A 14,319-nucleotide genomic window follows, 5' to 3' on the forward strand; every position below is an offset into this window, starting at 1 on the left:
ATATATTCCATGTATGACCCTGGATAAGTAATTTAAGTTCTCAGTGACATAGATAACCCTTTAAGCTTATAAATTGCAGATGAGTTAATAGAAGTTTTCTTTATGCCAAGTCTAAATTTTAGCAATTTTCATATATTGCTCCTAGTTTTGCACTTGGGACCAAGAAGCAACAGTTGAATGTAGAATTTTTCCAAGTTGGATTTAGTTTTATTTGGGGCCATATTGCTCCCCTTGGTTGAACAATGTTTTTGCTAGAGCTAAATGTTTCATATTTTTGCAGAACAGTCTGCTGGTTTTAACCTGGATTTTGAAGTTTCTGGGATCTATGGTTATGTCATGCTCGATGGTGTACTTCCATCTCTTAGTGCCATTACATGCACATTCTGGATGAGAACTTCTGACATTAACAACTATGGAACTCCAATCTCTTATGCACTTGAGAATGGAAGTGACAATACTTTCCTTCTCACTGATTATAATGGGTAAGCAGAATCATCAATAAATAATGTAATGTTTGTTTTTGTTTTTAATCATTATTTTATACAGAAATCCTTACCACCTTAATTAGAATTATGAGACCTAAAGTGGGGTTCAAACTGACATTAGGGATATTGGGTGGAAAAGAAGAGAAACCTACTTTTTATTCTCCTTTCTGCCTGGCTGAGGCTTTGGCACTAAATGTCTGTTATTCATCTTTCAAATTCTAACTCAAAGGTCATTTCCTTCAGGAAGCCTTTATTGAGTCCCACTTCAGACCACTCTAGTCATAATGACTTTTTACCACTCAAACCTGGAGAAACCTCTCATGCGTTATTATGTAATATTTTGTACCTGAGTTATTTGAGTATGCTCCATATCTCCCTCCTAGACTGTAAGCTCCATTAAGTCAGGATATGATATGTCATCAAACTTTGAATCTTCTTTAACATCTACCACAAGTGTTTAGTACTTAAGTACAGAGTAAGGGTTTAGAAGATATTAAATAAATTGAATTGAATGAAATTGAGTTGAACAGTTTATTTGAACAACTAGCCTCCTACACTAACCTAGTCAGGTCAGGAGAATTGGGCAAAGGCAGTATGGTGTAGTGGAAGGAGAGCCAGGTTTCTGAGGCAAAAAGGACTAAGTTCAAGTGCCAATTCTAACAGAGAGGTTTTGTATTGCTAAATTAGTCACCACATCTGTTGGTCAATCATAAGTCTCTAAGACTACATGCTTCAGAGAATATGCTGGTCTACATTAGCAGAAGGATTATCCTCATTGAGAGTTGCTTATAAAGGAAGTAATATAGAGAAACCTTGTATATTGCATATATACATATATATATAAATATTATATATATATATATGCATATATATATATATATATATATATATATATAGTGTGACATCTTTTGTTCAGTGGCTTGCAACATCTGTCATTATTTTCTTGAGCTTCCCTTGCTTTAATTTTCTTCTAAAGCTCTCACTTTATCTGATTGATTATCCTTTTTATTTACCTATTAGAATAAATTAATTTTCAGAAACAAGATCTACAATCTCCTATTTACCTTTATAAAAATCTTCCTTATTATGGATTGATATTTGATCAATCTTATTGCTTCTCTGGCAATAATCATTTAATAATTTATTTACTGAGTACCCACAAAATACATGGCCCTTTAATTCAGTATCAAATGTAGAAAATAATTCAGTTCCATCATCATGAAAAATGGCTTTATGTAGGATACACTTTACTCTTGATCCTCCATATGAGAGTTGATGATGGATGGTGATGGGATGATTTCTTTCTTCTCAAGATAAACTGCTTTGTCTAAGCATATTCTTCCATGCAAGAAAATGTGAGCACCCTGAGAACATAGAGTGCTTGATTTTTTTTGTCTGTGGATCCCCAGGACCAAACACGATCATGATAAATGGTCACTTTATTGCTGTTCAGGCATTTTCAATTGTATTTTACTCTTCAAGACTTCATTTGAAGTTTTCTTGGCAAAGATGCTAGATTGTTTTGCCATTTTCTTTTCCAATTCATTTTACAAATGAAGAAACTGTGGCAAACAGGATTAAGTGACTTGCCTAGGATCACATAGCTAGTAAGTATTTGAGGCTAGATTTGAAGTCAAGAAAATGAGTCTTCCTGATTCCACTGTGCTTCTGCCTTGTGTGGCACATAGTAGTGACTCTATAAATGCTTGTTAAATGAGTAAGAATGAGTCTTATTATTTCATATTAATTTAATGTGATCTGAGGCAAAATTTAATTAATGAGACAAATCTAATGCTGCAACTTTTAGGCAAGTGGGGAAAAATCATAGTTTTTATTTAGCAATCTGTTCCCACTGAAACATTCAGTATCTCTTTTGTTTATATAACTGTAGTCCCTTTCCTAGTGTATAATTTACCTAATTGTTATGATATATGTCAAATTGCTGCTAGATTTAAGCTGACTAAGGACAAGGACCATGAATTTTTGTCCACAGTGCTTAACACAAGCTCCACACATGATAGGTGATCAGCATATATTTGCTGAATTAATTTAGAAGAAAGCACACTAATGAACATAATGTCTATTTGATATGTTTTTTTTTTTTTTTCCTCTTCTAGCTGGGTTCTTTATGTGAATGGGAAAGAGAGGATAACAAACTGTCCCTCAGTCAATGATGGCATTTGGCATCATATCTCAGTCACGTGGACAAGTACTGATGGATCCTGGAAAGTATATATTGATGGAAAATTATCTGATGGTGGTATTGGACTATCTATTGGTTCAGCTATCCGTGGTATGTCTTATAATAAACGATTTTGTCCCATAGTAGCTTTAGAACAAATAGTCCTCAGATGCTTTTTGATTTAGATATTTTTATTGGCCACATTTTTTGACAACTTTTAATGCATACAGCCTCATTTATCTATTCCAGCTCAACCAAAATGCCTATTTACTGCCATCATTTTCTAGATGAACTAGCCGACACAGATTAGTGCATCAGCTGACCTGACAAAATGTCTTGAATTAGTAAATACATGAAAAACTATCTCCCTAGGTCATCAGCTTTGTTTTCTTTCCCTATCGGGTTAGTAAAGATAAGATGGTTATTATAGAGCTCAGTTGATTCAAGGATAGTCATCTGGAAAACTCTAAAAAAATATGATATTATCTATTTGGAAACATGAGCTCTGATGAATATAATTTTCATAGTAATCTAGCTAGATAATAAACATCAATAAACATTTATCAAGTGTAAGGGTTAAAAAGCCTCTAGAAGCAAGAAATGCAGTTCAAGGCATGTGGGAGGACCTGAGGGATGAGAGGTTCTGAGGCGCAGGCCAGTCCTACTTGGAGGTGGGGCATAGCCCCAAGAGGTGGTGTCTGATTCCAGATACCACGCCTCCCTCCTTAGTGCTCTCAGAGCCTAGCACAGCTCCCTCCTTCTTCTCGGGCCAATCCCATTATGCCAGGTTCCTAGAAGACTTCCCCCTTCCCCCATATCATCAGTGGGGTATAAATATGTGCTATCTCAGAATAAAGTTCTCTTTTGCTTCACCCCTACCTAATGGTGGTCTGTCTCTATGGGATCCGGGTTGGTGCCCGAAGAAGGGGTAAGTGTGGCCTAGCCGCGCCGTCGATGGACTGGCATTAAGAGTAGCTCTAAGAGGAGCTACCAGGTTAGAGTAATCCATAGGGGTGTAACAATCAAGTACATAGCTAAAAGTAACAGTCCTTGTAATAGGCATAGGGGAGGAATACAGACATGAAACAATTCCTGTCCTCAGGAAGCTTGTATTCTGTCAGGAAAGAACATCCTATTAAAAGACTAGCATACTTTGTGTTTCAAAGCACCATTATTCTCTCAATTTACATTTTTAAGGAATTACTATGCCTGCTAAATTACAATACAACTTAAAAACAAATACATATGATATTTAAAAATAGAACTATTTGAAGAAACATAAAATCTCAGGAAAATGGCCCAAGAATCACAATTCAACTAAGGATTCTAACTTGGGGTGATGGAAAGATCTATATCCTAAGAAAAGTCTTATTTTACTGGGTTTTTAGATTAGTCAATTAGTAATATTTATTGTGCAATTCCTATTATGTGAAATAAAATAATATATAATTGAAGTATAAAAGAAATAATTATACATAAACACCTCTGTCAGAAACATAAACATATATATTCAATCAACTTTCTGTACTGACATTCAGAATAATATAAAGAACTGAAATGAACAGAGGTAAAAATGAATCACAGAAGGACTTTTGAAGAATGACAGAGAATGGAGTCTTCAGAGATACTCTGAAAAGCAAAGATTAGAAACTATAAAGAACCAGCTATGAGTCAGGAAGGACAGGGAAGGCATTATTACTTATTGTGGGGCACATAGTGTGTGACTACTGAAAAATGAGACAAATGTCACAAACCAACATGACTGCATTTTGATCATACTACACAGAAAGGTCATCTTACAAAATCATGGTGCAATACTATCTACCTAGCAAGTTTACAGCCTCCTATTCTGTCCTTGTCCATTTGTAAATATATTTATCAAAACATCAAATAAAGATGAGGACTTTGTCTATTAAGATTATATAGTTGGGGGGCAGCTAGGTGGCACGTGGATAGAGCACCAGCCCTGAAGTCAGGAGGATCTGAGTTCAAATCTGGCCTCAGACATGAACACTTCTGGATGTGTGACCCTGGGGTAGTCACTTAACCCCAATTGCCTCAGGGGGGGAAAAAATTTATATAATTGGGGGTGGTGTATACAGACATATGTATAAATTTTGAATTTTTTCATTCCATTAGTATTGTAACTACATGCATGCAAACATATATGCATTGTGTATCTATAAATTTTAAATTTATTTTCTATCTAATTAATGTCTGCAGAGATCCCTAAGGGAATAAACTTCTACAAGACTCAGCAAATTCTCCCATTTACTTCAATTAAGGGGAAGCGTTGAGAGATAATAAGTACCTAGTGAAAGTAAATAATCTGGAATTGAATTATTTCTCAATAAGATAATCTTTCTTTACCAAAAGATCTATATATTTTTCTTTTTTTATAAAGTAGTCATAAAGTTAATACTATTATTGCTAATTCTAGTGTTCAAAATTCTGAGTATTTGTCAAATATTTTATAGACAAAATTGTATTTATCAATGAAATATAAGTTACTTTATTCAAAAGATTCTATGTTATTTATATGTAAAGGCATAGAAGAGTAGAAGTCTGTATTACTGAGAATTGTGCCTATGGAACTTTTAAAGTAAAAAATCAGATATCATTACATAGATCATGCTGTCATTAAATTAACATTCAAAGAATATTTCAAAAGCTAATCAAAAGAAGTCAAAGATCATTAAGAAACATTTTTTTTTCTTCCCTCTCTTTTTCTCATCTTAGGAGGTGGTGCACTAGTTCTTGGGCAAGAACAAGACAAAAAGGGAGAAGGATTCAACCCAGCTGAATCATTTGTGGGCTCTATAAGCCAACTCAACATTTGGGACTACGTCCTGGCTCCAGATCAGGTGCATTTCATTTTTACCATATGGTAGAAATATGATGTGACAGAAAAAAAGTCATGGAAATTTCCATTGCCTAAGTCTCACCACATTGCATTGCCATCTTATGAAGCAGAATACATCTTTAAATTCATGTTCATATTCTGGTCAGCTGGGTGATCACAGATTAATTTCATTCAGAAGTATTTATAAAGTCAAATATTGTTTTTGATTTCATGAATATATTACAGTGCAATCACTGTATCTAATAACTGTATATAACCATAGAATGACAGTACTAGAAGGGAATTTACAGATCATCTGGTCTAAGAGACAGTGTGGAATGGTAGAAAAATGGTAGAAGCATGCCATATTTCATTTCAATAGTCCTGGGTTTCAGCTGGGCCTTTTAATACCTTATAATGTTGAGCAATTCATTTAACCACTTTGGGCCTTAGATTCTCACCTCCAAAATGCTAGATGACTTCTGAGGTTTCTTCCAGTTCTAAATCTAAATGAATCAGTGATTTTATTTTTAATCCTGTTTCCAGGAATTCTTATTTGTTTAATTTTTAATAATACCTAGCTACTTTAATCTCTAACCTTTAATTTAAGAAGGAAGGAAGGGAGGGAGAGAGAGAGGAGGGAGAGAGGAAAAAAGAAAGGGAGAAGGGAAGGAGGAAGGAAGGAAGAATGGAGGAAAGAGTGAGGGATGGAGGAAGGAAGAGGGGAGGGAGGGAGAGAGGCAGGAAGGAAGGAGGAGGGAGGCAGAAAGGGAGGGAAGAGGGGGAGTGAGTGAGGCAGAAAAGAGAGAGGGAGGAAAATAACAAAAAATAATGTTTTGTAAGCTTTTAAAGTACTATATAAATTTGAGCTTCACTGCTAATGTGTCCCCAAGAGGTTAGGCAATTAACCTAAAATTTCAAAGCTAATTAATGGCAAAGTTTGGCCTATAATATTGATTTGCTAACTCTTAATTCATTAATCATTCCAGTGCTGCTGATATTTCCCACAGATATCTGTACAGTAGTCTTTGCTAAATAGTCTTTGATGCCAATTAGGTATTTTCAAACTATATGGCCATTGGCCATATTACACATACAATATGGAGGGGGAAAGCATCCCTAAAATGTAAGATATTAGTAGAAAGTAGCTCTTGAGCTGAATCTTTGTGCAAACTAGGGATCTTAGGAGAAAGAAATGAGGAGGGAGAGTATTCTAGGCATACAGCATAGTCAAGACAAAGATATGGAGATAAGAGGTGGAGTATCCAGGATGAGAAACAAAAAGTAGATCAGTATGGGTGGATAGCAGAGTATAGGAAGAATAGTAAAGTACAAGGGAGAGATAGGAATGAGAAAGGTTGTGGAGCCCTTTAAATGCCAAAGGAAGGAAAACTGATATTGATCCCTCAATAACAGGGAGGTCTGGAGTTTACTGAGTAGAAGGGTAACACAGACCTGCATTTTAGGATAACAGTCACTATGGTAACTGTGTGAAGGATAGATTGGAGTGGAGACTAGTGTAGTGTTTTTATAATTAAGTATGAAGGAGATATATGCACAAGATGTTTCGAAGATAGACATAGTAAAATTTGGCAACTAACTGGATATGTTGGGCAAGGTAAAGTGAGAAATCAAGGATGTCACTGGAGTACCAAAAAGGCTGTACTCCCCTCAACCATAGTAGAAGAGTTCAGAATTGGGGTGGGATTTTGATAGGAAAGATAAATTCTGTTTTAAACATGTTTGCTTTGAAATGCCTTAGGGATATCCATTTCAAAATATCTGCAAGCAATAAGTAATAAAGAACTATGTCTTGGAAAGCATTCATACATATGCATATGTAGATATATTATCTATGTAATGATGATTATTGAACCAATTATTTCTGATGAGTTTATGAAGTAAGCATATTAAAAAAAAAAAAAAAAAAAAAAAAAGAGTCCAGGACAGAGTCCATAGTTAACATATGATTAGAGGACATGATATAGATGCGGTTAGTGGTAGTGCAGAGAGTTGTGGGAACCCCTTCTGGTCGAGGCAGATTCAATGTGAAAGAATTCATTGACTCCAAAAGTTTGACTAACAAAAGGGAAGTTTTATTGTGTTGGCATTGTAGAAGTCAGCTTTGCTAAGAGGATAGACTTCTGAGGGACAAGGTCCTGGCAGAGAAATAACAAAAGGTCTTCACTGAGAAGAGGATCTCTTCACACCAGGCAGGCAGTTATACCAAGGAGAGAGGTTCCTTAACAAGGCATAATCCTGCTTCGGACATTCTGCAAGAAAATAAGCTTAAGATTGTGTTTTTTATAGGAAATTTGAGACTGAGGTTTCATTGAATAAGATTCCTTCAATGTTGTCATTGCCCCCAGGCCTAGATTTCCAATTGAATGAGACCATTTAAGTTCCAGCTATTAGGAGTGGTCATGGACTGTTCAGCTTAATAGAGGGTGCAGCTACTCAGTAGAAATATGGGGTCCAGATCTCCAGCTAAATGAGACCACTTAAGTTCAAGCTAAATAGGGAGTGGTCCTGAGCTACTCTTAATGAAACCATTTAACTGCCATGAAAGGTAGGTCTCTGCCACAGGAGAGTTTCAGGGCTTACCCCAAAAGTCAAGGAGGACAATTTCAGGATTCCTCCCCCATCAATATGGATGATAATCCAGCAAAAGATATAGAGCAGAAGTTAGAAAGGTAGGAATGGGATCAAGAGAGAACAGTGTCATTAAAACCCAGAGAAGAAAGAGTGTACAGAAGAAGATGGGCCCCAGTATCAAGTCAATGAGAAGGAGGACTAAAATTTTTTAGATTTGGCAGTTAAGAAATATTGCCTACTTTAGAAACAGAGATTACTTAAGAAGCCAGATTTTGGAGGGATTAGAAGTCAGTGAGAAGAGAGAACATGGGGCACAAAATTTAAACTGGTTTTTCTTTTTTCTTTTTTTTTTTTTGTTTGTTTTTTTTTCTTTTTCTGAGGCTGGGGTTAAGTGGCTTGCCCAGGGTCACACAGCTAGGAAGTATTAAGTGTCTGAAACAAGATTTGAACTCGGGTCCTCCTGAATTCAGGGCTGGTGCTCTATCCACTGTGCCACCTAGCTGCCCCTAAACTGGTTTTTCAAGGTTAACTGAAAAAAGGAGAATAATATACAGGGCTACTAATGTACTAATGAAGTTTTTTGTTTTTTGTTTTTTGTTTTTTTTTAAAGATGGGTAAGATATACAAAGAGGAATGGGTATATAGAGAAATTAAAGATTAGAGAATGGGGATTAAATTAGGGCTACTGAGGATGGTGGGGTATGAATGGGATTTGTGTAGAAGTTTGACTTTGAGGAAAAGAGCCACTTCTTCAGAGACTTGAGTAAAAGAGGAGATAGTAGGAAATGATGTCAGATTGGTATAAATGAGAAGAATAGAAGAGTGTTTGTTGGTAAAGTATGAAGAGAGCTAATCAGTTGAGGGTGGGGGACAGAGTGCTGTGGCAGATAAGGGGAAAATTTGAGCAACTACTGTGATGCTTTGAAGAGAGTATAAGAATTCCCTTTCTGCAATTATGACCTATTTAAGATTAGGTAGAATAAATTTGTTTTGGATTCAAACAATATGATTATGTGACCTCCAGAAAAAAAATATAGTTCTATAGTGTTAGGTTCTTACTAAGTGCTAATGAGATAGAGATATTAGGTTCTTATTAAGTGCTAAGTCGATACTTAACAATTCTCTAGTTCCGGCCTTTAAGGGGAGTTTTACCTCTTTGAACTTCTGGGGAGGAGCTTAATAATTAAAAGGAACAAGTTCATTGGTAGAAGTAATCTTCCCACAAGCCCTTGCGGTATCCCATGCCCATTCTCTGGGAGGATAAAAGAGGGCGGCACTCTGGAGGAGGAGGAGTCTCTACTCTAGGTCAGAGTTGGCGGCTCTCTACAGGAAGAAGAATCTGGCTGAGAGATTGAGTTGAGACAGCAGATCTCCTCCCAGAGAGCAATGGGCAGTTTCTGGAGACAACAGAACTTTACACTATAGTGCTTTAAATAATCAACTTCACAATGATACTCTACTTTCCTCTTTCTAGCTACTAGTATATTTATGGTTTCACCTTTGTCCTGCTATCAACACCTGTTTTTATTTTTTTTAAGCTCATTTATACAGTAAATTACTGATATAAATTAATGGGTCACACTTCCCAGACTCATTTGAATTTTAAACTTGACTAGATCCTTAAAAAAAAAAAAAAAAAAAGTATAATTGTGGAATTTAGTCGGCCAAGAGTTGAGAGGAAGTAGTGGTGTGTAAGGCTAAACTTCTTGGTCATCATGTGGGTGTTACCTACATCTCTTTCTATTCACATTACCAACAGTTATGAACATGGACACGAATATGTCCATGATTTTCAATAAGACATGTTTCTGTCTTGCCTATTTGGGTTGGAATATCTCTCTTGGGTTAAATCTCTCTCTTAAACTTTCAGGTAAAGTCTTTGGCTACCTCTTGTCCAGAAGGACTAAGTAAAGGAAATGTGTTGGCCTGGCCAGATTTCCTGTCAGGAGTTGTCGGAAAAGTGAAGATTGATTCCAAGAGCATATTCTGTTCTGGTTAGAATTTCATTTGTATGTTTTAGTATAAAGTGATCTTAAAATATAATGGTTATAGTCTTGAAGATAATGAGAGAACTACCCAGATAAATAAATTTTATTCAGTTTCATTTGAATTTAATCTTAGTAATTTTCCCTCCCAATAAATCCTTTGTCAGAACTGCTAATAGCTGAAATTCTTGTTATTTTTCACCATTTCTTCTTATGTATACCCATCATTTAATGGAAGAGCTAGTAAATGATTAAATAAAGTAGAATGAAGGGGTGGGGATAAAAGAACTGCAAAAAATCTAGATAATAAAAAAACTAGATGGTCAAACTGAACAATCAAATGTTTTCTTCACAAGTGAATATCTAAACAGTACCTCCTTAAACTTCCTAGAATAAATTATTTTGACAATGGGAAATTATTTCTCTATTCCCAAAATTCCAGAGACTGTGTAACAGATTTGTTTTCCAGCATTATATAGCTAAATGAATTCAAATGGTTTATTAATTCAAATAGAGAACTTTGCTGGTAACAATTACTTTTTTAAACTTTCATTTCTTTTTAAAATACAGGATTATATTTCTCAAACTGTATTGTTAAAAACTGTTTATCTGCTTTCCTAAAAGCATTAAATTTGGGGGAGTGGAGTTAAATTAAAACAAAGTTTAAAACTTTGATAAAGATTTCAGCTTATTTTGTTTTTAACAAGAGGCTAAAGGAAGCAGAATGTGTTTAGTGTTCAGACATGCATGCACAATTAACACTCCATATGTTGGACTCATATTGCAAGCATGTTTCTCAAAACTATTTATTCACATGTATTCTGTCTCCAGACTGTCCATCATTAGACGGATATGTACCTCATCTGCGGACCTTGTCAACAGATTTAAAACCGGGTTCTAAAGTCAGTCTTTTCTGTGATGCGGGTTTCCAGATAGTTGGGGATGCTGTTCAGTACTGTCTGAATCAAGGACAATGGACTCAACCACTACCACATTGTGAAAGTGAGTTCTTTGCTAGTGATATTGTTAAGGACACTTGAAAAAGAAAAGCATCTCCTCAGCCTTTTTCAAGGAAAAAATTGATAAAATGCTATGACCTTGGACAACTATTTCTCCTTACTAAATTTCAGTTTCCTCATCCATAAAACAAGATCTCTAATGCTCCATTCTAATTTTATGATTCTCATAGCCACATAATGATATGGAGAAAATAGAAGAAAGTAGTGGAAACTAGGAGAGAGGAGGGGACTAGCAAATACAGTTAGGACTCATGTATGTAATGATTTACAAAACTAGGTATTGGAGAAACAAGGGACTAGAACTCAAATCTCCTAACCTGGGCACCAGTGCTCTTTTTACTAAATTATTTATTCTTGTATTAAGTACATCAAAAATTCTATGAATCATAAAATTTCATGAAAATTTCATCAAAGAACACCTAAACAGAGAATATGGGTAGGTCATATTATTGTTATTTAAGCCATATGTTTTATTTTCATTTAGTCTGCTTTCTATATTTCAATAGCCTTGAGATCTAAAATCAATCATTCTTTTAAGTTCCAGGTATGTGAAACCTGGGCTTATTATGAAGTCTATTATTACATAAAAGACTTATTCTTTGGACTTTCTTAAACCTCATTTTTATTGTATTGGCTTCACTTGTATAATTTTGTTCTTGGCTATTTTGTAGGAATTGGCTGTGGAGTTCCACCTCCTTTGGAGAATGGCTTTTATTCCGCTGAGGACTTTTATGCAGGCAGCACAGTCACCTACCAATGTAACAATGGCTATTATCTGCTGGGTGATTCAAGGATGTTCTGTACAGACAATGGAAGCTGGAATGGCATTTCTCCTTCATGCCTTGGTAAAAAATGAATCTGATAGTGTAGACTCAAGCTGAAAATATTATACTTTGCTTGGTGTAGAAGGCACTCATTATCTAGATAAGGAGCCTGGAGAAATCTGGTGAAGTGAAAGATAAGCATTTTAACCCAGATCACTTTTCCCCACACCAGTATTCTTTCAGTAGATCATATTCCCTCAACTAACTTTTGAAATGATTTCAAATATGTCTGTTGGAATCTGTGATCTTTAATAATCACATAATCTTCTAAATACTACATGGGCTCAATCTAATTGAGAAAGTAAATACTTAATGATTTCTGTACCTTATTCATTTCTGTAGCAGTAACATAATAATTGTTGCTATATTGTATTGTAAAATATTTGCAATTTTAAATCATCTGTCCTCCACACTAATGGTAGAATGATTTTCCTAAAGTGATGTAGCTTCATATTACTTTTAAGATCAAATATAAACTACTATTTGGGAGACTTAAAAGTGTTTATAACTCTGACTCCATGCTACCTTTCCAAACTTATTTTACATCATTTCCCTCAATATATTCTAATTCAAATTGTTCTTCTTTCTCTTCTTCACCCACAATACTCTAACTTTCAGATTTTATTTGCCTTTGCACTATTTTCTATGCCTTCTATGGACTTCCTTCTTACCTCTGTCTCTTAGAATCCCTGTTTTCCTTCAAGCATCAATTCCAGAGTCATCTTCAAGAAATGCTTCCTGGTTCCTACCCCTAGGGCCTTCTTTCTGAAGGTTACTTTATGCAACTTTTCCCCAAGGATGACTGCCAGTCACACTTGTATATGCTTTGTATGTATTTTAGACATACCTATATCATATATATGTTGCAAGAATATCAACTCTTTGAAAGCGGGGACTGTTGAGCTTTGTTTATGTACTCAAAATTTTATAGATACTTGTAGGAGAATAGAAATTTTAGATTTCAAAACACAACATATGATAATCTATATTATATAATATATATGACATATAATCTATATAATCATTAAGAAATGGAATATACAATGAGGGAGAAGAAAAGGGAAGGAGGAAGAAAATTTGGAACTCAAAATTGTAGTAAATGAATATTAACTTGTTTTTACATGGAATTAGAAAAAAATTTAATAAAAGAATTGGGGGTTATATGTATAGTTTTCATTTGTAAGGAAAAGAACAAAAATAGACTTTTAGGATCATCTGCAAATTTATTGAAATCACACAATTTTAAGAATAGTTACTTAGATAATATTCTGTGCTTGGGTTTTAGATGTCGATGAATGTGCAGTTGGATCAGATTGTGATAAGCATGCTTCCTGTCTTAATACAAATGGGTCCTATATATGTACGTGCATCTCACCCTACACAGGAGATGGAAAAAAATGTGCAGGTAGTAAAGCATTTGCAGCACTAGTGGTAAAGATCTTTATATGCTTTATCCTTTTGGCTAACACTCATACGTGTGTATCTAGTCTACCTTCCAATAGTCTTTTTATAACTAATGGCTACTTAGATAAAATGTTGTACTTAGATTTTAGATATCAATGAATGTGCACTTGGGTCAAATTATGCTCAAGATTCTCAGACTGCATGAAGTATCCTCACAAACTCATGGGTTTTCTCCCCTACTTTCAAAATAATTTTTCATTATACACACACATCCACATGTATCTATTTAACAAGATATTTCTTTTTTTTCAAGAGCCCATAAAATGTAAGGATCCTGGCAAAACAGATAATGGCCATTCTTCCGGTAATATTTATACTGTTGGTGGAGAAGTTACTTTCTCTTGTGAAGAAGGCTATCAACTAATAGGAGTGACCAAAATTACATGTTTGGAGTCAGGAAAATGGAGTCACCCAATACCATTCTGTGAAGGTATATCTTAGTTAAGTTTTATGTTTATGTGCTGCTATACTGGCAATGATTTAAAGATAATGTTAGGGCTTTAAATGTTCATCAGCATCTTTTATATTTTATGTTGCTGTTGCTGTTACTGTTATTATCAGTGGATTCCTGCATTGCAGGTTAATATATATATATATAATTTTGACTAAGTCATTTAAGTTCTATGTACCTCAGTTTAGTTATCTGTAAAATGGAAATAATATTCTTACTACTGGCTTAACTTACAGGGTTTTTATGAAAAATGTGCTTTTTAATTTGAAAAGTATTCTTGTAAATTTGTTATTCTGTATGCAAACTTGTTTTAATTCCCAAATACACCAATGAATTCTCAGTCTCATTAATTTGGGTGTTGTCTCCATAGTATAAATAGTACACCTATTTCTCCTAATTCTTTCCTATAGCCTCACATTAATTCTCCATAGAAGATGACCCCAATTCCCTAGATGCCCTACTTTAGGCCTTT

At 34.9% G+C, this 14,319-nt stretch overlaps 1 protein-coding gene across 1 annotated transcript in view; it reads left to right on the plus strand.

Annotated features, from left to right (window-relative positions):
• Positions 1 to 14,319, plus strand: part of SVEP1 (sushi, von Willebrand factor type A, EGF and pentraxin domain containing 1) — a 318,610-nt gene that overhangs the window by 213,198 nt on the left and 91,093 nt on the right. The window contains 8 exon segments of the mRNA XM_074280632.1: positions 281 to 482; positions 2,603 to 2,778; positions 5,407 to 5,531; positions 9,975 to 10,098; positions 10,921 to 11,091; positions 11,780 to 11,953; positions 13,218 to 13,337; positions 13,650 to 13,826. Coding sequence (XP_074136733.1) covers positions 281 to 482; positions 2,603 to 2,778; positions 5,407 to 5,531; positions 9,975 to 10,098; positions 10,921 to 11,091; positions 11,780 to 11,953; positions 13,218 to 13,337; positions 13,650 to 13,826 — 1,269 coding nt within the window.

The sequence above is a fragment of the Sminthopsis crassicaudata genome, chromosome 1 (assembly GCF_048593235.1).
Source record: "Sminthopsis crassicaudata isolate SCR6 chromosome 1, ASM4859323v1, whole genome shotgun sequence".
NCBI lineage: Eukaryota > Metazoa > Chordata > Mammalia > Dasyuromorphia > Dasyuridae > Sminthopsis > Sminthopsis crassicaudata.